This window comes from Gasterosteus aculeatus, chromosome 15 (assembly GCF_964276395.1).
Source record: "Gasterosteus aculeatus chromosome 15, fGasAcu3.hap1.1, whole genome shotgun sequence".
Lineage (NCBI taxonomy): Eukaryota > Metazoa > Chordata > Actinopteri > Perciformes > Gasterosteidae > Gasterosteus > Gasterosteus aculeatus.
Window position 1 is genome coordinate 14,554,410 of NC_135703.1, and position 24,767 is coordinate 14,579,176.

The following is a 24,767-nucleotide window of genomic DNA, read 5'->3' on the forward strand; positions in this document are numbered from 1 at the left end:
AGTTTTCGGCTTCCTCTCCTTCATTTCTCACCACCACATGCCTGGCTGTTGCCTAGCAACGCTTCATTTGCAGACAAGACGTTTTCAGCGATCTGAAGGAGTCCTTGTGACCCCCCCCTTACATACATACACCAATTGTACCAATAGACTGCTGGGGACATGATGGTGTGTCCTCATAGTTTAATAGTCCCGTGTTTTAGAAATCATCCTCCCATAAAAGGTGTGATATTATGGGACATTGTACTTTATCTGTGGTGAAGATACATAAAGCAACTATGTTTAAATACATGGAAGAGGTCGGTTCAGGATTTACCTAAAATTCCCATTTATTCTTTCAAAGAACAGACCAATACTTAGCTGCTATGCAGATACTCACGTCGTAGGTTTGTTCCTGATCTTCTCTTAACTGCCCATTTAAATTTAGGAATGTAAAAGGTTGAACAATTCTCCCGAAATACGCTTTAAGTGGGCCTCAATGTCTGTGCTTCCACTTCCACACTCTCGCAAAGACACGGCGAGCAATAAGAAGCACAGATGAGTCATTCTGAAGCAGCACTTCCCCCACAGAATCTGCCTTCACTGAGAAAACACAACCCAGCACGAGATGTTACTTAATGATTATTTTATTGGAAAAACGAAATGTAAAGACTAGCATGTACAACTTGGAATGCAGATCAACTGAACGGAACAGTTTGACTGGGCCGGGCCTCGCCGCACCCACACGCACACACTCACACAAAAACACAAGATAGAAATGCCACAAAGCACCGACCCCGTCCCCACTAAACTGAATTTAACACCCCGAAGAATCATGATACAAGTGCAACCTTTGAGGCGATGTTCGGTCCCCTACGCATGCTTCAGTGACCACCACATTGTCCCAAAGGTCATCTTGTATATCATCACTTTTAAAGCCCACCCCAACCCCTCTAATAGTCTGTGAAACATCAAACGGGCTCAAATCTATGCCCCACCCAAGTTTCCCCCTCAAAAAAAATGGTAAAACACACAAAAGGATAGAGTATCCTGACATGCCAGAAAAACAGAATCTAAAATGAGTTCTCCCATTTTAAAATGTTCTTAAAAATATCTCTCATCACGGACTTTGTTTAGGGAGGCAAACTGCAACGGTTCTACTGGTTCACTGCCTCCAATCCATCGGTTAACTATCCCCTCCCTGCTCTCTGTGGGTCCCAGGCCAACCTACGGCGACAGCCTTCTGCCATTGGGCTCTTAACCCATCTAAAGCTGCATGCATAAAGAACAGAAAAAAAGGAAACAGGAAGTCATAGAAGAAAGGCCATTGGCTCTCCCATATAATCACCAGGAAATCAGGCAGATGGAGCCAGGAAGCAGAGGCCAAACCAGCCGGCTGCAGAGAGGCTGCTTGGCTGAAAAGGTTGAGATCTGATTGGGTAGCTCAGCGCTGGGGGCGGGAAATACAAGCCAGTACATGCAGAGATCCATTTAGAATTTTTTGTTGTCTTTTTTTTCTCTTTTTTTTTAAACCCTTTTTGAGCTTGTGAATATGGACATATTTTTAGGTTTTCCAACATTCAGTCTATACAGAACAGTATGAATAAATGTAGATTTTTGCAATAAGAGGTAAGTGAAACATTTGACTGATTCTTTGTCTTTAACATGAGCCCAGTTCATTTGGCAGTCATCATCTGAACAAATTCTGTGGGGAGAAACAAAGGACAAGAAAACTCATCAGCAACAATGTTAACAGGGTGAATGAATAATGATTGATCAGTTTAAGGAACCGCCATTGGACACACAACTTTATCAGCGCAGAGTGCAAAATACTGTTCAAAAATTACTTTGACGCTTAAGATCCCTTAAAAATGATTTCTCAATAAAAAGTTGTCTTTTTAAACGATTCTAGCTGTATGCATTATTCAAACTGAAAAACATTTATTCACAAATGTGAATCCCAATAAATGTTATATAATAAGTGGCAAATGGTCGGCAATGCAAATTTTGTGTTTAGAAAAGCTAAAATCACCCAGTAAACCCTGAAAAGCTTATTGTTAACAACGTTAGCTGGTTGAGTATCTCACACGCTGTGAACTTGTACACAAATATACTTGTACAGGTAGGAGTGACTCGACAATCCGGTACCTTCATAGTTGACCTGACCGTCTCCATCGATGTCTGCTTCTCTGATCATCTCGTCAACTTCCTCATCTGTCAGCTTCTCTCCCAGGTTAGTCATCACATGACGCAGCTCCGCTGCGCTGATGTAACCGTTGCCATCCTGACACACACATAATTCCAAAGTGAGTGAAAGAATAAGCAGAAACAGGCCGTTGGACGAAGGTTCAACACAAACTGACAGGTTGCACATTTCTGCAACTGGCTGAGATATGGCATCATAACCATAATGCTTATAAAAAGATATTTAATAGTTTTTATTTCTAGACCAAATGTCCCACCAATTCTGACAGAGCAGCATTACAATTAATCAGCAGCTGTCAATGGAGACGATGTTTATAAAGTATCACTGTCAGAGCGAGTCCCTCCTTAGTTGTCAGCTGAAGCACATTCTGATCCCTGATGGAGGGGCTTTGTAAATCAATGCTAATCTGCTGATGACAAGAATGCTATACATCTAAGAACCCATTACTGTCGACACAGAACGAACACACACACACACACACACACACACACACACACACACACACACACACACACACACACACACACACACACACACACACACACACACACACACACACACACACACACACACACACACACACACACACACACACACCTTATCGAAGACCCTGAATGCCTCCCGAATCTCCTCCTCACTGTCAGTGTCCTTCATCTTCCTTGCCATCATCGTCAGGAACTCAGGGAAGTCGATGGTACCATTGCCTGGTGGTGACAGAAAGAAGGTCAAAATTCAGAACTCAACCAGCAAATATAAATTAAGGTAGAAAAATGTGACAGGAGCAAAAGATGTTCCAAAAGATCTCCTCAGTTTCTGAACCGACGGTTCAGTCAGCGTACCGTCTGCGTCCACCTCATTGATCATGTCCTGGAGTTCGGCCTCAGTTGGATTTTGACCCAGGGACCTCATGACGGTGCCCAGCTCCTTAGTGGTGATGGTGCCATCGCCGTCCTTATCGAACAGGGAGAAGGCCTCCTTGAACTCTGTCACAAGCAACAAAGACATACAGGACGAGGAGGATACATCAGTGAGAGCAGCTGTAACGAAGCAGATGCTCCAGTGAGGCCTGAATGAATATGCATTTATCGTAATAATCTGATCTCATGTTGTCCTCTTACCTGCAATCTGCTCTTCTGTTAGTTGATCAGCCTAAATGTAAAAAAAATAAAGACAAAACATTGGGAAAGATTAAAAAGCTGGAACACTGGTTGTGAGGCAAATAGCGAAAGGATTTCTTCAACCAACCCGGCCATCACGGCAAGGTTACTTCCATTAAAACACCCATCGTCGTCATCATCGGCGCAACAGCCATAATCATAATTCAAGAAACCTGTACGAACTGCCTGCAAGACACCAAAATAATGAACTCCCTTGAAACCCACAGGTATCCCGTATGAACCACAGAAACCTGCTCTGGTATTTCAAACATTGATATACAGTCACAATAATACACCATCCTAGTGACGTGGCTGGTTTCCCTTTGTGTACAACCTTGATGTCATCAAAGTGGATATCTGTGAGGTCTGCCACCAGCTTCAAAGCTTTTGGTGCCGTTTTTTTGCCCTCTCCACATCTTCCTCCTCCTTTCAGGTCCACGGGTCGCCCTCCGAACCCTCTCCCAGTTACTGCAGCTTTGGAGCGGTTGCCATCCAGCTCCCCTCGCACCGTCACCAGGCCTTCAGCCAGCATCTCGGCCCGTTTGCTGTTGTGGACACCCTGTTTCTTAACCTCGGCCAGCTCAGCCTTGGTTCCATGCAGGCAGTTTCTCAGGTCCTGCATCTCTCTAACCAGGCTGTCGGTGCGGCTGGATGCCGTATCCATCAGCATCTGCAGGAAGGCTCTGTAGTTCCTCTCCTGCTGCTGGAGGAGCTCCGTGTAATAGTCCTGTTGTTCATCCAAGAGGTCATAGACTGTGGAGAGGCTGACCAGCTCATCTTCTGGTGGGTAAAGGGCAACGTTCTTAGGCAGCATGCCGAGGGAGGGATAACATGAAGGGCAGAAATGATGTCTCAGGGTGGGAGGAAATAAATAATGGCTAGACATCTATCAGTTGCTCCCAAATGTGTATTGGATAGACGGGAAAAAAAGATGCATTTTTTGATCCCGCTGAATAGTTACATAACTAAAGTTTAGATTTTTTTAAAGAGTTTTTAGTCCTCCTGGATAAGACGGCGGCCAGGCGGACACATGAACGGCGAGCAGGATAACTGCAGGACTCGTCTTTCAATCCATCCAGTGGGAGTGGCTGGCTGGATGACTCAATCCCTCTGCAGTGGCAAAGGTCAGTGTGCTGGCACCGACCTGACAGGCGAGGTCGCTCCCATGAGCAGATGGAAAAGATGGTCTGTTGCTGCTTTCCTGGTTACTCGTCCATCCGTCTCTCAATAAAGCTGATGGCTTAACTGTCCATCTTTCTTTATGTCCTTGTGTCTTGCATCGCTGTGAGTGTACGTGACCATACGCTGTCCTTCCCTGACTGCCTCCGACGCCAACTGGTTGAGGAGCTGGAGAACCGCAGTGACTTTACCGCCACCTCAGAGGAGGGAGAGTGTGTGTGTGCGCCTAGGCATGACAGTGAAGGCTTGGCTGTCCATTAATCTCCCCAGCAGATGAACAGAAAAGATGGATGTACAGATGAAGTGTCCACCTCCTGCAGTAGTTCATAAATGAACAGCATTCAACACTTTGTCAGGGAATTCGTGTGTGTGTAGAGGCCAGTCCAGAGGAGGTCAACCAAATGTGTGAGGGAATTGACTTCAGGTGGGTGTGAGAGTAACAGAGCCCAGACTGGGGAGGTCCCAGGGGGGTTGTGTGTCCATATGCATGTGCTAAACTGAGCTGTCATCTCACTGCTACAGTTGCAGCTCCGAGGGAGGATCAGTTGGCTGGTCCTCGGACCTCCTGGGGAGCATCACGGGTCACACGGGTGGGGCCCCTCACAACTACGATAGCTTGAGTGAGCGACTCACTAATTACCCAGGAGTTGGCCATGAGCACTGGGTTTTAGTTTGTTTGAGTAAATGAGCAAAGAATGGTAAACTGTCAATGTAAATACAAGAATGTGCAGAATTGACTGCCCTTTCGATCGTGCTGATGGTGATTTGTTTTCTATCCCTCTTCCCATAAGCCATGAGTAATATGATTTTCAATTTCATGTAAACAATGAGTTATATTATGTATTATTTTTGATCTACTGGACTCATTTTCATGTGTTGAAGCAGTCTCCCATTAGGGACAGAGACGGGACATTTCATAATGATGAAATAAAAAACAGACACGGTTTTATGTACAAGAGGTAATAAATATTAGCCGTTCAGAATTTGGCGGATGATAGCGGTACGGATTGGTGTCGATGGATGTGCCCGCACTCTAGCGGTGGTTAATGAGCTGCTGAAGCCTCTAATACGCAGGCCAAATTCCTCTCGAGGCGCTGCTACTACTGTGCGTGTGCAGCATGCAGGCCCAGTGATTCACTCCTAAAGCATTCATCAAGAAGAAATCAAAGGGAAAATAGATCAAAGTGTTTTATTTAAAGAATATCAGTATTTACCAGCAAGTTTCAAATGTGGTCATTATTATATAAAATTGTTTTGGGTAAATAATGCTGCATACAAGAACGCAGCAATGTATATTTAATGCCACTTCAAAAAGGGTTGACCATGAATATATTTATTTCACACGGACTGCAGTAGGAGGCACCAAAGGAGGTTTTCTGCCTTCAAGGAGTCCCACAAATAGGCAAAGAAACCGTGACAATGTAACGGAGACGTCTGTATCCCAGTGACTGTTTCTTGGAACAAATTAATAGTTACCACCACCATAAAGCAGTCACGCAACCGTGCTGACGGCTTCAATGGGAAGCTACGGAAATAATTATGCCAGCAGCCACAAAGCTATTCTCACTACTCAAAACAAGTCAGACTACTGGTCAATCACTGATAAACTAGAATTCACACAATAAGATAGCAACAATAAATCATTAACCAATTAACAAACGTGTGTGTATAATTTATACATACATACATACATACATACATACATACATACATATATATATATACACAGTTGAGTTAACCAAGAGTCACAGGGTGCAACTCTTGGAATTATCTTTCCCAAGTAGTGTCAAGGTGCGATTGCCTCAAATAGGTCAGGAAATGAGTTGGATTTGCTGAGTCTACCTACTGACACGCACAGTTTTTTAATTTGAATGCAAATGAGCCAATATGACAGAAAGACACACACACACCACTGTGTTAGTCAAAAGACACAAACAAAATTGACTAAAAACATAAGTGATGGGTTGCTCAGGACTAGTTGACCAACCTGCTCAATCAAAGAGCAGAGTCAACGTGTTCAGCAGATTACATCCGTCAACCACACTTTGTGTGCATTAAAGTCGTAAACGTTGCTTAACGAAAGGCTGCAGCAAACTACAAAACCAGATTGGACCACAGCAGCATGACTGCGTGTAAGCACTATTTTGAGAATAAAACGAAGATGCCATCGTGCTTTTAAAGCACAGATCGGTAGGCAGTAAACGATATTTAATTCGATCCCCATAAGAAGCGAATCAGCGAATGTGAAACCCGGTAAACCCGCCGCCACCGCGGGGCTCAAATAATGGTTTAATCTGCGTCCATCGTACAGGTGGTAATTCAGCGCGCGCGGTGACCTAATTAGGACTCCTTAATGGAAACCGGTATAAAACATGTGTGAGAAGAGACACAAAAAAAAGAATTCGCCGGCATCATTGAGGAAACAAACTAAGGCAACCATCAGTCTAGCCTCCAAACGGCATCCGCTGCGTTGGTCGAGTGATGGTGCAGTTGTCAAGATACCGCAGAACCAGCACCGCGGATGTAACGTTAAGTTTAGCTGTGATGCTAACATCGGCAGCCGACAGAACCGCTGTAACTACCGCCAATGTGTGCCCGCCCCCCGTAGCAAGGAGGGACCCTTCAATGCGGAATACAAACAGCGACCCTGGAGAGTTCAACTGAGGGAATGAGCTTAAGCCACCGCGATGTGATAAGCTTCCCCGCCTAGCCGCTAGAGTGTTATCAGCTCATTAGCTCATGTTAGCTTACGTTAGCTAACTTCGCTCCGCAGCGGAGGCTGCTTGATATTCCTCCAGCGAAACGACTATCCCGGAGACGGTGATTAGCGCCCGGCTGGCATTCAGTTAACTCAACGCTGCCTCAAGTCCGACATATCACACGCCCATAGCCGATCAGATACTCACCATGTCTGCTTGAGTCGGGGACGTTGGTCTGCTAATGCTACAGGGAGAGAGGAAATGGAAGGTTGCCACTGAGCAAGGCTCGCTGGAGGCGGGCGGGGGAGGCGAACCACTGCTTTACGACTCACTGTATTCCTCCGCACTCGGGAAAAACTCTCGATCGGTGTGGCGCCCTGTCTTTTTCTTTCCTGCTAACATGCGCGTACCCGTCGCCGTGGTGTCGTGGTTTATGTGTATTATAAATGCGTGGTAGCCTCGAATTATTTGGGTTTACCCCAGAAAGAAGTGACGGTAATACGGTTTTATGAGAAAGTTTTTGAATGCAGTCAAATAGACTTCTAACTTCTGAGGGCCACATCTAACCTCTGACCCGATGTAATATAATATATTTGTATTAGGAAAATACACAAAAATATATTCTCTTAATGCTAGGTCCCTTTGCAATACATTTGCAGGCATGGGGAAATGCAGACGGAGGGCCTGCTTAAGTTCACGTTCTGTAATGGATGTGCATGCATCACACGCACGACCCGAACCACCCTTCATGCTGGGTATTCAGAGATTTAGATAAGTCAACATGTGTGTGTACATAGGCTATCACACTACCACATTAGATGAATACCCCTTTTGTGAGGAACATATGCAGTAATAAAACACACAATGTGGCGCCCATTGAAAACACCTCATATAATTCACACACACATTATTAGGCTAATCCTACCTGAATTCCTGCAGCCAGTGTCCATGGCTAGACATTGTAGGCCTAATGAAAATTTTTGTGTAGCAAAACAAAGTAACGTTTTTAGTGTCATAAAATAAAAGCTTATTGAGGAGAATAATGTTATGGGGAGGGAAGATAACCAGAACGTTTTAGTGGTTGTTCGACTCCAAAGAAAAGAGTTGTCCTCATATCTACTCCTAGTTCTTTTTTAATATCTATAAAGTGACGGACTAGTTTGTGTCACACAGGTTTTTATGCAGGCGGAATGATACGTTTGGCGGCACTAAGGAAGTCGGGGTTTTGCTCTTGAGAGGCGGGTTGTGATTGGATTATACAGACCTGCAATATTCTGCAGTGTACAGAGGCCGCTGATTGGTCAGAGCGGATCTGCAATGCGTCAAAGCACGGCGCTGCAACAACCGGTCGGGGAGAGACACCACCGCCACCGCGCGTACAGTGAGCTCCGTGACACGAGTGGTAAAATAGGGCAGGTAAAACCGCAAGGTAGCTCACAGGTGAGTTGAGGACGGCGATGAATACGACTTTCTGTGGACATTTAACCTAACTGACGGAATCTTAAAACTGGAAATCTTGAAATGATATAATTTAAAGAATGCAACAATGCCTGACTGTATCAGCTTTTGCAGAAGCATTGTTCACATTATTAAGCTAAAACTTCACAATATGTTTAAAATAAAAAATATCTGAACTGGTCTTTCTATTCTTGGTTACAGAGTTCGATTGTCTTACCATATGACTTAATTTCAATTTTTTTTATTTTACCTCAGTATTCATTCAACGTTCCTTGGTCTCTAATGTGGAGTTGCCCTTCACAATCGCATCTAATATAAACATGTCATGAACTTTCAAAATATATTTAATTGGAAACACTCGCCCTCCGTATGTATGCACGAAAAGGTATGCATTTACAAAACAACACAGCAATTAGAATAATGCATTTATGAACAGTATCTGGTACTAAAACCCATGTAACAAAGGATAATCATTAATTCACTCTTTAAACGTGTGTGCTTGCATCCGGGTGTGATTTGTCTCCTTTTCTTGCCATCCGGTGTGCCGACACAGGCATGTTGCCGGTGGAGCCAACTCGTGTTCTTGAATGAGACGTGTGTGTTCAGTCCTCCAGCAGTATATCCAGTTCTTCTAGAGGAAGTCTTAGTCGGAGCTCTTTCTCCGTCATCAGATCTACAAACTCTTGAAGATGCTCGGGGAACAGCTTCACTGCGTCCATGTACAGACCCTGATCACACACACATGTGCAGAAATGCATATTCAGATTCATACACACCCACAGAGAGAGAACACGGATTGCTCAGGAATACATTTAAAAAATGAAGTAACCAAAGGAAATATCTCTCTTCTGTCTGTAGCTCACCTTGGCCCAGGGGATATTCTGTAAGGCCTTGTAGAAGATCCCCGTGGCTTTATCCACCTTCCCTTCAGACACCTGCCAATACACACAGTGCAGACATGAGACTTTACTGGCTGTCATGTTTGTATATTCAAATATGCAAATTACCCAAACCAAGTCTGCATTGGTTGGTCTCACTGTGCGTCTAAGATAAATTAGTAAATGATTCAAGTAAACACAAAAGTCTTCACAATATCAGTAAAAATGTGAGTGTTTTTGCCGTCTTACCAGGAAGTACATGTACATCCTCCAAAGTAATGGACAGTGAGAACCCATCTCTGTTGCTATGGCGCTTTCAAACAGTCCACAGATACGGTTGCTGAGGCCATTCTCTGGCAGGAGGGGCAAGGCTGCATCATGGCAGCAAGATCTACAATGACCATGGAAAAAATTACTAGGATAATCTTTCCTTCCGTTCCCTAAATACCCAGTGAAATTAACAATACCTTTCCCCACTCTTAATCTATGGCAAATAAATATAAAAAATAAACTGCATCAACGGGTATTTTCTGCTCTGCAATAACACATGACTCATAAAGCACAGAGGTTTTTTACATAACAAATCATCCAACCCAGTGGGACTATCTAGCCCACTAGTCATATAAAACCACAGACCCCAATTTACACAACTTTCTAAAACACAGTGTATCCATGAGGAAATGCAATACCACCTGAGAGAAAGCATAGCTTATTTTAAAACATCATCCTAGTCCGATTGTGAAACAAGCATCAAATTATTTTTTCAGGAAAGGTAAATTAAATTAATTTTGACGATGTTATCAAAATATGGGTTTATAAGACGAGAAATCAAACATGCAGTTAGAAAGTTGTTTCTTTTCAAAAGACTTTGACATATAAGCCAATTAATTTTAAAATGCTGGTGGTCTGTGCTCAATTTGAGTGATCATCTGCACCATCATTTCCTGTTGGGGGGGGGGGGGTCGTTCTCTCTTTTAAGAGCAGTGCATGCCCCCCTCCTCCGCTCCCTCCCAAAGCATGCACAGGGGACCCACTCCTCGCAGCAGCAGCCCAAATAGGTCCCGTCTCGCCTCACCAACCCCGTCAGCAGTGCTGTTCTTGTCGTACATTGTTTGGACAAACCTCTCAGTCCCGCTGAGGTCTGCATCATCTGGGTACTCGCTGACACACGAGACACGTCAGGGGACACGTCTGTCTTTTTGCCTTCACCACAAAAGGCCGATACAACGTTGCAACCAGTGACTGTGTGAAAGAAAATGAGGCCACAGGATTTTTCTGAGCTTATGTGCTCCACGCCGTCACGAACAGGCAGACGTGAACCTGGTAGACTTAACTTGACCAAATTCCATCCACAGAAAGCTTCTCCAATTAGGTGGTACTTTTGTTTTCTTTGTCACTCTGCGTCCAACTCCTCTGCCTCGTTCTGACCTGGTTTCAGCCTTCAGAACGTAAACCAGTCAAACACAAAGTCTGTCCCGATACAGATAGCTGAATAAGCCTGTATGTTTGGAACCACACTGAGGACAGCGTATTCTTCAAATGTATTTGACCAAATGCTGATGGCTTCACATTTTGGTTTGGTTGGTAGGACAATTGATATCCCATTGTATCGAGAGCTGATATTGTTCTGCCAATTTGGATGTATAACAAATGGGTATGTAACATTTACGGCATTAAAGATGAATTTAAGAAGATGTAGAACAATTGAGAAAATCCCCACAGAGAGTTAATAAATAGAACGTTACCTCATGTTGATCATTATAAACATTTTACTTTGGATCCAAAAGTTAGCTTGGAACTTGGACTAGTACTTCATCCACCAGAAACTTTATCCAAAGTGTGAATTAGGAGTAATAAATGGCCATTTTCTTCTTATTATACCAGCTAGTTTGAGTTTGTTTTGGCACTAGTGGATTTCTCAAACATATTGATGTCTAGATCAGTGGTGCTACCTTTTTTTTAGTGATGTACCCTAAGAAATATGTAAGTCGCTTTGGATAAAAGCGTCTGCTAAATGGCCTGTAATGTAATGTAATGTAATGTAATGTAATAAAATATTCATTACCCCCTAAGCAGTGCAATGAATTTTTGGTTGAAAACATAAATCGCTGTTAATCACAGAGTAGAATGCGATTAATCGAGTTAACGTTTCTTTTTCCCAGCACTATTAAATATCAATTAATATTAGAGAAAATGACAATCGTGGCACCTTGATTTCTAGGTTGTTACAACGCTTATTCCCTCAGAATAACCCAGCAGCTGCCCGTCGTCCTTTCTGCTCTTACCTCTGAGCAGCATCCACCAGCTGCTTCCTCTGTTGTTCAGCAACAATAGCAAAGAGGCGTGGCACCACGCTGCGGTTGTCCCTGGTTACAGAGTGAAAAAAGCGGCGCGCCCGGCCAGCACTGTGGTAACGGTTCTCCACCTGAAACACGATGGCCCTCGTGCATCAGTACACAAGGACTGGTTCGGTACAGAGTGAGTGCAACAGAGCGAACAGACATCTAGAGAAATGCTGTGCCAAGAATGAAAGGAGTTAAGATAACTTATGCGAGACAAGTGGCTCACCTGTATATAAATGCTCCAGAGGGGAGCGCTTGTCGGCCAGGCGGCGAGGGCAGAGGTCAGCGTTTGTCTCAGTGTCGCCAGTGGAAACACACATGCGCTGTTGTGGTACCTAAGCAACGCCGCCTGCTGCACAGCTAGTGCCTCACACTCCGAGGCCAGCCTGTTGACGTAGTGCCTCTGCGCATGGCTGGAGTCCGCAGGGACATCGGGGGTGCCAAGGTTGGCTTCCTCCTTGATGCTGAGCTGCGTCAGTGTGCGGTGCAACTCGTCCGTCCTCTCCCGGGCCTGGCTGTAGACGGCGTTGGCGGCTTTGATGCCCATCGTGAGGTACTGGAAGAGAGCGTAGCAGCTTATCAGGCCTCTCAGCCTCAGCTTCCCTCCTAGCAGGTCCTCGTGACCTGTTGGTGCGACGGTGAGAGGAGAGAGATCCACGTGATGAAAGGAAACAGTCTGAGCTGGCCTGTTCAATCAGTTCAATAGAATTCAGCCATCACTCCTTCAATTATCTAACTTGTGCTTTTCCTTCTGCGACATGTCAACATGTCTCCTCTGAAAAAGGCCTAATCACCTCAGGCCAGCTTGACTAGTAAGAACAGTTATGTTGCTTTACAGAAATCCTTGGGACCCAGTGGGACGTAGATGCCACTTGCTACCAGTAGTTTGAATAAATGATGTACACCCTGATCTGATATGTTTATTGGATATTGGTCAGATGCGCCCCATCGACAATAAACAGTTTGTTGGTCACCGTCTTCATACAATTCCGTGTTTCTGCTATGAATGGCATGAATTCAGTCCCAAAAAGAGGACAACTGAGCTGCAGGGATCCCTGGTCTCACGTTACCCCACATTAAGTGTGAAGGAGTTTCACATAGTGGGAAGTTGAACGTAGGAAAGAGAAAGCATTCGACCAGTACTTGGTACCGGTAGACAGGACTGGGGCTTAACTAGTAATAATTACTTGTTATTGGAGGTTGTAGTTCCCAGTTTCAGAGAAATTACTGTTCACATACTTTATACCTCACATTACTGAGACCCTAATTGTAATGGCTTACATATTTTGCACAAGTTCCAATTCTATGCCAGATGACTGTCACGTTGTACCTAAATGATTAGAAAACACTAGCTGCAAAAAAGTCAATTCAAATGTAGTGAATCAAAATAAATGCAACAGAATGTTTGGAAAACCTGAATAGCAGTAACCAAAGGTCAAGACATGCAAAACAACTGATTTTATCGGAAAACTGTCCACAAACAACTGTTTTGCCTTTTATGAAACATGTAGCGCCTGCTGACAGATGAAACACACAGACGTAGTAAGAAAGGGAACCTTTTGTGTCGTTTGGAGGGTTGGGGGGGCTTTGGTTCAGGGCTGCCAGGCCGGCAGTCAGAGCCTGCTCATACGACTTCCTGGCTTTCAGGACAGAAACCGGCGTGAGGGACACGGAGGAGGACGAGGTCCCCTCTGCCAGCCTGGTCAGTACGCAGACGGCTGGGGACACGGTGACGTCTGCCAGCCCCCCCCCGCGCACACCCGAGCCGTCCTCCACCTCCAGCTGGGCCCACAGCAGACACAGCTCGCAGAGCGCGGCGCTCTTCAGCCCTTGGCCTCCCACGATCTCCGTGGCCGTCGAGAAGACTTTGCGAGCTTCTTCGAGGTTGCCCAGCGTCCACTCCAGGTGGCCGTACTCCTGCCACAGCACCAACGATGAGCGGTTGTCGGGTTCTTTGAGGAGTTGCTTGGCAACCCGCTTGCTGCTCTTGCCCTGAGAGCGCAGACGCTTTTTGTTGCCGCCATGCAAGCAGCGCAAGACCTGACATGTACACACACACAGACACACATACACAAATGAGTACCTCCCTTTTCTACCAGCGTTTAACCGTGTCACAGTTTGAATCCAAAAAACTCCTACCTTGAGTCTCTCGTACTGCATCCAGCTAAGCGACAGGGCGGCACGGTGGTGGGCAGGAAGGACAGGTTGGACCCCCCTGAAGACATTGGTGACAAACCTCTCGCCCTGCTTCCCAAGCCCCACCCACTTCCTCGTTCCATGGAGAGTGGTCGTGTGACCCACAGAGTTGATCCCGGGGTCAGATAGGTTGTAGGAGGTCAGAGGACGTTTGAGGTCATTACCTAGGATGTGACAAAAAGTCAATTTTGCATCAAATGATTTGCTATAAGTTGTTCAATTTACAATAAAAAAACAGAAACAGCTGGTTTGTTTTGGTCAGACTGAAAGTTTTTACCCTGAGTGAGCAGAGAGAGGTTTTCCAGCAGCAGGCCCGGCTGGCAGGGGTCAGCAGAGAGCACAGAGTCCACGGGAAGCCCCAAGAAGGAGACAAAACGGAGAAGAAGACGGAGCTGGAGCTCCGGTGAAGACAGACAGATCAGGGAAGGGCCGATGTCATCGAACAACACCTAGAGTAGGGGAGGGAGTGGGAGAGAGAGGAAAAAGTCAAGCAAAGCGGTCACGCCAATAACATTCAGTGGTTTCTGCCATGCATGAAACCAGTACCTGTCTGTCCGGGTCCTCACAGTCCACTTCCGACTGCCCCTTGGTCTTGTCGGGCCTCCAGGGCAGCCAGTGGGCTGCTTCACGAGACGGCTCCACTTCCAACCAGACTGTCCATCTGGGCTGGCTCCGATCCTTCACCTCCTCCTCGTCCTCTTCCTCCTCTTCTTCTTCCTCTGCGGAAAACAACAGACACACACGTTTGGGTTTGTTGTAGATTTTTACCATTCCAGCCCGCAAATTGATGTAGAAATTATTCCAGGAATAGTCAACAGTGTGTGTCTCACCTGCACTGGGCTGTAGCCACCCTCCTCGCTCCTGTTGGAGCATCCAGGCTTTCCAGCCTCTGGCACCCAACTCTCCAACCCTCTCCTCCCCGCTGTCCCAGAACGGCTCAAAGAACTCAGCCTGTACACGCACGAAAAACTGAATTTAACTGGAAGGTTGCTTTCTTGCTTAGTTTTGAATGAGGAAAGAAAGAGGCATGCGTGTGTGTTGTTGTGTGAAGATTGATCTTAAAAGTAGGAATCAGGACTACAAGTGTCCCTGTGTACAAGTTTCCCTAATTACCACGTTGTAGATAAAAAAACAAAAGAAGATAGCGGGGCAGGAGAGGTGCTTAACCTCTTAGTCTTGGGATAAGAAATGACATGTGTGCGTGTGTTTACCTGCTGCTTGGTGGACAGTTTCCGTACGCTGTCTGGTTTGTAGAAAGTGAAGTCCATCATGGCCTGAAAGAGGGAAACCGCCTTCTCAGAGTGACCAGACTGACGCAGGAAGTGACACTGTTGGGTGAAGATATCTGGAGAGACGGAAAGGGTAGACAACCCGGGAACAGTTGCATTATGAGATGCAAGGTGCAAGATGACACACCAAGGTGACTGCCTTGGGACAGAAGCCACTGATAGAACTGGCCAGACTGATAAAGTGAGCGCGGTAGCTGAATAAGTGATAAGAAATGCTGCAGGAACAAATTTCTGTTACCCAACATATCCTCTTCGAGCCCTGGCAGGGCCGGGTGAGAGACCATGCTGCCATCGCGCACCGCACTGAGCGTGCTCAGACACTTCCCGTACACGGAGTTGACCTTCGACACGGTGAAGTTGCTGAAGTAGCTCTGGGCAAACAGCAGATATTCCCTCCACAGGGGGGCGCTGTTTGGGTGGAGGAACACCTGAGACGCCACAGATGAAACGCGGGTTAGCCTCAGAATCACTCTGAGCTCTGGCCTGCAGACAACATTAGCCAGTGAGAAGAAGGGCTCAGAGAAGCACTCGAGACACGGTGATGGGAAGTGATTTACTTAAATGCGGAGGAGGCTTTGCTTGTGAAAAAAGTAGAGTGATTTTCCACTCTTTAAGAATAAAGAGCAGCAGTCAGTTCATGGAGACGCTTAGAGACTGTAGACTGACCAGTTTCTTCCATTCTTTAGCCAGAAGCGAGGGCTCCCACAGCTCTTGGCAGATCCTGAGCCTCTCCAGCTGCAGAGCGACGCAGCCGTGGTTGGTGGCCACCGCGCGCTCGGCGATGCTCAGCTTCTTCTCCAGGACCGCTCTGTAGGAAGACTTACGCCGCTCGGCCGCGTCGCTGCCCCGTTGCTCCTCCTCGCCGCCGAACTCTGTCGCAGTCAGCTCATCCTAGAGGGAAGTAGTAGTTTAGAAGTAGTGCTCAATAAACAGGTCAGATAAATCATTGGTCTGATGATTATAGTGAAACTGGTGTCACCACAATACAGGGAGTAAAAACATGCACGTGATTTGACATTCAGCATGAGACACTCTTGTTTCTACAGGGTTTCTACACAGTGACCTTTACTAAATGTACATCTCAAAGCTGGTTGCAAGGCATGTGAAGCAGAATGAAGCGGTGGTCTATTTCGTAACAAAAGGAGCGTCTCCATACCTGGTATCGTATGAATTGAATCCACAGCTGAGCGTCTGCTGGCTGCTCTCTGAGCCGCCGGTTAAACTCTTCAGTCCTCCCGGCCAAGGGCGCGTCGCTCTGCCCCGCCTCGCTGTCCTGCCGCTGCTGCTCCGTCTGCTCCTGCTTTCCCTTCCCCTGCAGCCAGAGGGCCGTGGAGGAGTCATACACACCGAGAGGGTTGACCGACCCTGTCTGCACTCTGACACCTGGATTGACACATGGCATTTAGTTGTCAACCATCAGCTAAGGTCTTTGACTTACTTTTTGAGATTGTTGTTAGCCCCCTTCGCCGGCTGTTGTGGCTGAATCTCTTACCCGTCTCTCCTTCTTTGTTACCCTCATCGTCAGCCAACGGGAGGAAGGAGGTGGGGCTGATGTCCTTGCTGCACTCAGGAGCCTTAGGTAACGTGGGAGCCGGGGGCTCGGACCTCAGCAGCTGGCGACTGACTGTGGAGAAGTATCGGTCTGCTGCTGCTTTCTTCTTGTCTTTCTGTTTCTTATTTGGCTCCTCCCAGCTGACTACCTGTCTGCGGGGGTCCAGGCCCAAGGATGAGCTGCCTTTCCTCCTATACCTGAAACGCACGTAGAGTGTCAACACACTTCGACAACACGGAGGCTTTTATGTTCACTCCTCGTGAGAGGAGCCGAGATGGTATGTTGCAATGTAAAATAATTGCTTTGATTTCTAATTAAAACGAAGAACCAACAGTGAGATGGGTTAGTCACTACGGGAAGGAGGGAGATGCCAAGGCATTGGCCTCGTGGTCTAACGTGTGTTACCTGGCCACGTCTGCTCTGTACAGGGACTTGTAGGTCCAGTTGGCCGGGTCGGCTTTACGGTCCACACAGAACGGCTGCTCCGTGGGCGACTTGAGGTCATCTAACCAGGAGAAGCAGCTTGCTATCGGAGCCGCCTGGGGACTGCATGGCAGCACAGACGGCAACCATAAATACAGAAAAGAAGCCAGCTGGTGGTTTTGTGAATACGATTAAGAGAGTAAGCGTGTGTGATGTAAATCTGTGCGTCCATACCGATCAGACTCTTGTTCCCTTTTGAGGTCACTGGGGAAAACGGTTTCCGAGTCTGTCCCACTGCTGTCCGAATATCTCCCACTCTTCTTTTTGTGTTTTTTCTTCTTTTTCCTCTTCTTTTCACTTTTCTTTTTCTTCTTTTTCGGTGGCAAATTACCCTCCTCCTTCTCCTCCTCTGCAGAGCTCACATCTCTGCCAACACTGAGGATTATAAGGTGAACACAAGAGTAGCAAACATGAACTCCAGTGTCCAGTGGTGGGTCTACAAGCAATGAAACAAGCTTTTGGTTTTTGACCTGTACCTTGATTCTTTCTCGTTCCGCCTCTCACTGGTCTTCTCAAAGAAACGACTGTGAAGAGAAAGGGCATCACCAGTCTGGAAACTCTTATTATTCAGCCAGTTTAATTCTAAAAGGAGAGAGTGGATGAAAAACATGTTACTTAATATGCAGGTGGAGGATGGAGAGATACTGATGAGGAGTCGCTGATGGGGAGCCGCTCTCAGTGTCTTTACTGCATGTAAAGACACTGAGAGTATGCCAGTCTAACTGGGGAGGGGGAGGTTGTAACATGCCGCAGTACTAATTAGAGAAGCTGAATCCATATGATGCACCACAGTCTAAGAAGCCAGACAAACCCGACTGAGTTGGCTCAGTGGGTACAGAAAGGTCACAGACATGACCGCTCTACTACGGAGGATCAGGTCTGCGTGGAGCGGACTAACCTAGAGAAAAGACTGTGTAAATAAATCCGCCAATGGATGTAAAGGTAGTGACAACAAGAATATTTTCTCCCTTTAAACGAACATTAACGTTACAATAGGTGGAGAAGAATGAGATAGCCGTAGTAGCAGATATACAGAGACACAGAGTATTGAAAGCATTCAGCAGTCCGGCTGCACAAATATCATCAAGGCAGTATGGCGACATTGTCTCGTTGCTCACTTTGTCTTCTAAATGTAACGTTACAAGAACGCAAATAAAACGTTATGTAGTCGTATGTCGTTGCTAAGGCAATGCAACCATAACACCATATTTGTTTGATCTATTAACGGAATGTAACAAAAGTGTAAAATTCCGGATATACCAATACTAGACGCTAGCGTGGCTTTCAGAAGCAGCCGTATGAGGGAATGTGAACTAACGTTAGCTAATTGACGAGAAGGAAGCTAACGCTAACGTCTGTCATTCAAATGCAGCGGACAGCCGACGTTGAGACAGGTAATACCAACTGGCTCGTAGTTCAACAGGTTTATTATCTCAACGCGATGAAAACAAAGCGTAGAGGCGACTATCCGTCCATATAAAAATGTGAGCTACACGAAAGAATGATCACCTTTTGAAGGATCCTCAACTTTGTCACTCTGTAGATCAGCAAAAGCTGGAAAGAGAGCCATGATGGTAAGTCGCACATAAACAGTCGCAGGAACATGACGTCATTTGACGGGGCAAGAGCAAAACATTTGAAAAACATTTTATTACCCTAGTATTGCTTTTGATGTTAAAATGGGGAATTGAATTGGTCATGGTGATTTAAGATAACAGTTATTTTACAGGTATTTTACTTTTCTTAACCCCCTTAAATGTCATAAAAAAGTAGTTATGTGCACAATTAAATATTATATCTCGAAAAAATACATGAATTAAATATTCTTTTTGAAATTATGTAAATCTATTTTTTAATTAACTGCTGTTTTTTTCTTCTTTGTTTATGTCTTACATTAAGATTGTGGTTTCGATTTACAATGTTAAAACTTTTATTTTTATGAGATGGTAATATGTGTTTGAATAAGAAGAATATAATAAGTTAACGTAAAATAATGAACGGTTAAAAATGAACAATATAAAGGTACTAATAACGTGATGAAGTTCCCTTCTATTAACCTTAAAATGATGGTTTCACAAGCTCTGGTGCACTCCATTATATTTGGTCTGGTGCCGCCTGCAAGCAGCCCTGTGTTGGTCTGTAAATTTGGGGTTGAACTTTAACGCCCTTTTTTGCCGAAGGGTGCACTTCTTTTGTGGCGACATAACGCGTGATATGTATTAGATTTGCTACTAGTCACTTTACAAACATGAGACATCTGAGACATACAGATATGTATATGTATATGTAAGGTATGCGTTGACGAAGATAATGATCTATCGCGCCTCAGTGTTCCCCTATCATATAATGTATATATATAATTAGATGGTTTAACATCTCTGGGGAGGTTTAGTGAGTTTCTGGGGAGTTTCAGTAGCAACGCTGCTGTGTACTGGATTATAGTTGGTGTTACCAGGGCTACGGAGCTACTACAAGGCTAGGAGACTAAGTTGTGTGGACCAATGAGATGTCCGGTAAGCTTTGACCGACATTCAGTTGGTCCAATAGCATTTCTCGGTGTGCCGTTGTTGGCGCGCCCGCCGAGTGTTCCGGTTAGTCCGTAGTTGGAGCGCTAAAGTGTAACAACGTCACAACTAAACTGTCTGTTTTGCTCGTTATTCTTTTAAGAAACTTTTTTATTACCATCAACATGAGGGAAATCGTGCACCTGCAGGCCGGCCAGTGTGGAAACCAAATAGGAGCTAAGGTAAGCGACGCTTTGTTTTTAGAGGGAATTATTAAATCAATAAAAAGTGCGTGTGTTTAACGAGTTTGGGCGGGCTGATCCGTTAGCTTACTTAGCAACGACTGCTAACGTATCGGCCCTCAGTCTCCATGCCAACACTGGGTTAGACTCGTTACGATGCGTCATGCTAGTAAACTGGCTAATTTAACCTTTGTCATCCACTCTTACTCCTATTTTTAGTTCTGGGAGGTGATAAGCGATGAGCATGGCATCGACCCGTCCGGGACGTACCACGGGGACAGCGACCTGCAGCTGGAGCGCATCAACGTGTATTACAACGAGGCATCAGGTGTGAACTTTACCTTTACGCTAGTTAACTTAATTGTAGAGGTGAGCCACGGTAATTCAATAGCGGGGAGCGGGGCGATCCGGGGGGGGGGTCGTCGTCCTTGTGCCCCGGCGGAAGCCGCTAGGAGCTGCAGACAGCGCGCCTCTCGAGTTACCGTCGCCGTTTCCATGGTGCAAGTAAATCAACAAGCCGATGAGGTTATCCCAAATATATAGGAGGCATATGTTCGTTATCCTTAGTTTAGGCATATTTTGAAGCCAGGGCCTGTGACTAAAAACCTAATAACGTAACAATAACAGAACGAGGAGAAAAGCGCCTGGGTACTGCTCAGTCCTCACCTGAGAAGTTGTAGCTTGTGATAATGCTCTTAATGTGTCTACTTGTTTGCAATCTCCAGGTGGCAAATATGTCCCCCGTGCAGTGCTGGTGGACTTGGAGCCGGGCACAATGGACTCCGTGAGGTCCGGTCCCTTCGGCCAAATCTTTCGTCCAGACAACTTTGTCTTTGGTGAGAATTAAATCATCGACCGTCATTGTTTTTTTTTCTTCCCTTCATGGCCCATATTTTAAAGCTGTGTATTCATACAGGGAATCAGGCACTACTCATTGCAGTGTGGCAGACTTTAGAGACACCAAAGCGCTGACGCATGACTGTATTTGCATCCATCGCAGGCCAGAGCGGAGCAGGAAACAACTGGGCCAAAGGCCACTACACCGAGGGAGCCGAGCTGGTCGACTCGGTCCTGGATGTGGTGAGGAAGGAGGCGGAGAGCTGCGACTGCCTCCAGGGCTTCCAGCTCACGCACTCCCTCGGGGGAGGCACTGGCTCCGGCATGGGCACCCTGCTCATCAGCAAGATCCGAGAGGAGTACCCGGACCGCATCATGAACACTTTCAGCGTGGTGCCGTCTCCCAAGGTTCACATGACACTCAAAGACATTTCAGCTTCAAATACTTGTCCCTCCACACGCTCCCCAGTGCTTTAAATGCCGCTGCCCTTTCCTCCCTTTTGTCTCCTCTGCATCCTCCACGCTGCCTCTCCAGGTGTCTGACACCGTGGTGGAGCCGTACAACGCCACCCTGTCCGTCCACCAGCTGGTGGAGAACACGGATGAGACCTACTGCATTGATAATGAGGCCCTGTATGACATCTGCTTCCGCACGCTGAAGCTCACCACGCCCACCTACGGTGACCTCAACCACCTGGTCTCGGCCACCATGAGCGGGGTGACCACCTGCCTGCGCTTCCCCGGTCAGCTCAACGCCGACCTGCGGAAGCTCGCGGTCAACATGGTGCCTTTCCCCAGGCTTCACTTCTTCATGCCGGGCTTTGCACCGCTGACCAGCCGGGGCAGCCAGCAGTACAGGTAGAGGGGCGGGAACTCGCTTCATAGAGACCGTAAACTCGAGTTTAATGAATTTTGAAATGAATCCCAATTTATATTGTCTGTCTCCTTTTTAGGGCCTTGACGGTTCCCGAACTCACCCAGCAGATGTTCGATAGCAAGAACATGATGGCAGCATGCGACCCCCGCCACGGGCGCTACCTCACAGTCGCCGCCATCTTCCGAGGCCGTATGTCCATGAAGGAGGTGGACGAGCAGATGCTGAACGTGCAGAACAAGAACAGCAGCTACTTCGTGGAGTGGATCCCCAACAACGTCAAGACGGCCGTCTGCGACATCCCGCCCCGCGGCCTCAAGATGGCCGCCACCTTCATCGGCAACAGCACGGCCATCCAGGAGCTGTTCAAGCGCATCTCCGAGCAGTTCACCGCCATGTTCCGCCGCAAGGCCTTCCTCCACTGGTGAGTGAAAGAGACATCCTACAGCTGGGAGGTTTGCCCGTAATTTGCTTCTTACCCAGAATTCACTGGGGTTATGCGTGCTAGTAACGGTTCACATGTTTCAGGTACACCGGCGAGGGCATGGACGAGATGGAGTTCACAGAGGCTGAGAGCAACATGAATGACCTGGTGTCCGAGTACCAGCAGTACCAGGAGGCCACTGCTGAGGAAGAGGGCGAGTTCGAGGAGGAGGGTGAAGAGGACATGGCCTAGACACCCAACATGACCTCCTTTCTTTCTATGCAACAATCATTGTTCGTATTGTCGTAGAATTGTTGACGACTGGCTGTAAAACAAACAGTTAAAAAGAGTCTCCCTGCATCTCCACTGATAGAACTCTGGTCGAGCCGTAGCAGGAATGCAAAGCAGTTCTCCAGTCTTGGTTTTTCTCTGTCTCTTCTGTCTTCTTATTTCCTGCTTTTCAAAGAAAACGATTTCATCAGGAACTGGTCAGACCAGATCATAGCTGGATTTTAATAAAGATTTTATGAATTGGTGCTGTGGTGTGTTTTTCTTTGTGGCTAGTTATAAATATAACTTTTTATGACAGATATTGTAATCCACATAACGGATTCTCACGCATGCGCGGCCGCTTCTGCTTCTTCTCTATCGATTCGCCGCATCCCCCCCGTACTGTCCGAACCTGAAATGAGTTTGACACCGTCAGATTAATTTCTAAAACCTCCCGTTCGCTGTTATTAAAACACACCTCACTTAAACACAAAGTACAACTGTGAACACTTTTCTCTCCTTATATTTGTGTGTGTTCTTGTGATACATGTCTACGTCTTTAATCACCAGGTCGCGGTTTCTGATAAGACATCTCTTGGTACATTCTGCTTGACATTAGTGCGTATTTGTGAGAATAAGACAACAGGAGTCAACCCATTCATAACGGATACATCTCCTTATCCAATATAATTCTGTCTGAGTGACTCACACACTAACTTCAAGAATCAAATCGTCCACAAATGCACCAACTTCATTTGCATTTTCAATGATGCTTTTGTCATAAGTTCTGTGGCATGTAAGATTACTTTTTAATACTCAATGAAAATACAGCATTTTGTGCATGACAAAAAACACTTTAAAATGTCCTCTGCACCAGCAGTGTGTTACAGTTGTTTTCAAGAGATTCACCAGCGTTTACAGACCTAAACCATTAGATGTATATCTGATATAAAAGATGAACATGAGGCGAAAGTAAAGGCATGTTGCCCTCCAAGAAGCACATCATGAGAGCAGAAATAGATCCATTATGAAACATTTCCTACTAGAGCCAATATTGCAAATAATGTCATGTCAAGAATGGGGGTTTAACAAAACAAGACTATGTCTGTATCTTTTGTACAATAAGTTGGTGTATGAGATGTCAGCTGAGGTAGGATGACCGCTCAGGGTATGAAATCTGTGTGACATACATGTCCGGTGTCCAGAAGGCCACTCCATGCTGATCAGATGTATGTCTCAGGATAAGTAACATGACGGTCCTTGTACAATGACATCATTGTACGTGCGCAAGACCTTCCTGTTTATCATACCGCATCCCAGTATATATGTGGGGGCTGGAAAAGAAGACCTGCGAGCAGGCTTTGCACATGAGTTGTATGTGTGTCAACTCTGTCTCCTATTTGCAAACATTAAATATCCTGTTTTTGATCATTTTACACTGGTGTCGAGTATTCATTTTTCTAACATCAACCAACCAGTGTCTTGCTTCTCTGAAAAAAATCAATTTAATTTTTTACATATTGTATTGTGTTGTTTATTTTACTAACACTAATGATTGACGCTTATGATCACTTACCTCTTGCTGATATATTTGCATGTTTTGCAACATCCATATACATTTAAATGTATTTTAGAATATAGTTATGGTTAAGGTAATTGATTCTCTACCGATCCAAGGAGGCTTTTAAAAATAACTGTTTTTTTAAACTAGCACCACGGTTTGGTAGTAGATACTGAATATTTAACTGGTAGTCCTCCCTGGAACTATCTCGGTACAATCATACCCTATCATACCCTTGGGATGTCTGGGGATGACTTACAGGCAGAGCACAGCGCCCCGAGATTTGTGATGCGACTGCACAGCCTGCACATAGGGAGAACTCATCAACCCTTGCATTCAGCAGCACCAAGCCAAGGACCACTGAGAAAAGGAGAACAAGAATCGCCACAACAAAATAGTCTATAACTGCAAAACAGAATTGATATAGTCTCAGAGGGTCCTAAATCTTCATTTGATGACCTGGATAATCAGCTATCTATTCTCAAAGCAAAAACTAAATGTGAACGCAGAAGGCCAGAGGTAGAGCTATCTCAGCCTGAGTTGGTAAATATGCTGTGAAAGAGTTTGGAACGATTTGAGGAAATAACATAAAAATACTCTGCTCCTCAAAAGATATAGTCTCTAACCCAAGAGACAACAT

The 24,767-nt window shown here is 45.8% G+C and overlaps 3 protein-coding genes across 3 annotated transcripts; 1 reads left to right on the top strand and 2 right to left on the bottom strand.

The window, feature by feature from the left end:
* Positions 1-607: 607 nt before the first annotated feature.
* On the bottom strand, positions 608-7,775 carry calm1a (calmodulin 1a). The gene is made up of 6 exons (XM_040199113.2): positions 7,425-7,775; positions 3,301-3,331; positions 3,022-3,165; positions 2,780-2,886; positions 2,125-2,260; positions 608-1,681 (listed from the first exon to the last, which is right to left on the bottom strand). Exons 1-6 carry the CDS (start codon positions 7,425-7,427, stop codon positions 1,653-1,655), a joined length of 450 nt encoding a protein of 149 aa, XP_040055047.1. The 5' UTR covers positions 7,428-7,775; the 3' UTR covers positions 608-1,652.
* Positions 7,776-8,900: 1,125 nt separating this feature from the next.
* Positions 8,901-19,020, bottom strand: nrde2 (NRDE-2, necessary for RNA interference, domain containing). Its single transcript, XM_040199111.2, has 19 exons — positions 18,925-19,020; positions 17,892-17,997; positions 17,590-17,790; positions 17,338-17,478; positions 16,873-17,129; positions 16,537-16,763; positions 16,047-16,271; positions 15,619-15,808; positions 15,303-15,436; positions 14,922-15,042; positions 14,638-14,810; positions 14,369-14,540; positions 14,035-14,255; positions 13,452-13,935; positions 12,122-12,519; positions 11,839-11,978; positions 9,803-9,944; positions 9,539-9,610; positions 8,901-9,403 (listed from the first exon to the last, which is right to left on the bottom strand). The coding sequence occupies exons 1-19, from the start codon at positions 18,983-18,985 to the stop codon at positions 9,278-9,280; spliced, it is 3,591 nt and encodes a 1,196-aa protein (XP_040055045.2). The 5' UTR covers positions 18,986-19,020; the 3' UTR covers positions 8,901-9,277.
* Positions 19,021-19,882: 862 nt separating this feature from the next.
* On the top strand, positions 19,883-22,832 carry LOC120833081 (tubulin beta-4B chain). Its single transcript, XM_040199904.2, has 7 exons — positions 19,883-20,161; positions 20,381-20,489; positions 20,887-20,997; positions 21,162-21,406; positions 21,534-21,856; positions 21,952-22,296; positions 22,401-22,832. Exons 1-7 carry the CDS (start codon positions 20,105-20,107, stop codon positions 22,546-22,548), a joined length of 1,338 nt encoding a protein of 445 aa, XP_040055838.2. The 5' UTR covers positions 19,883-20,104; the 3' UTR covers positions 22,549-22,832.
* The last annotated feature ends 1,935 nt before the right edge of the window (positions 22,833-24,767 follow it).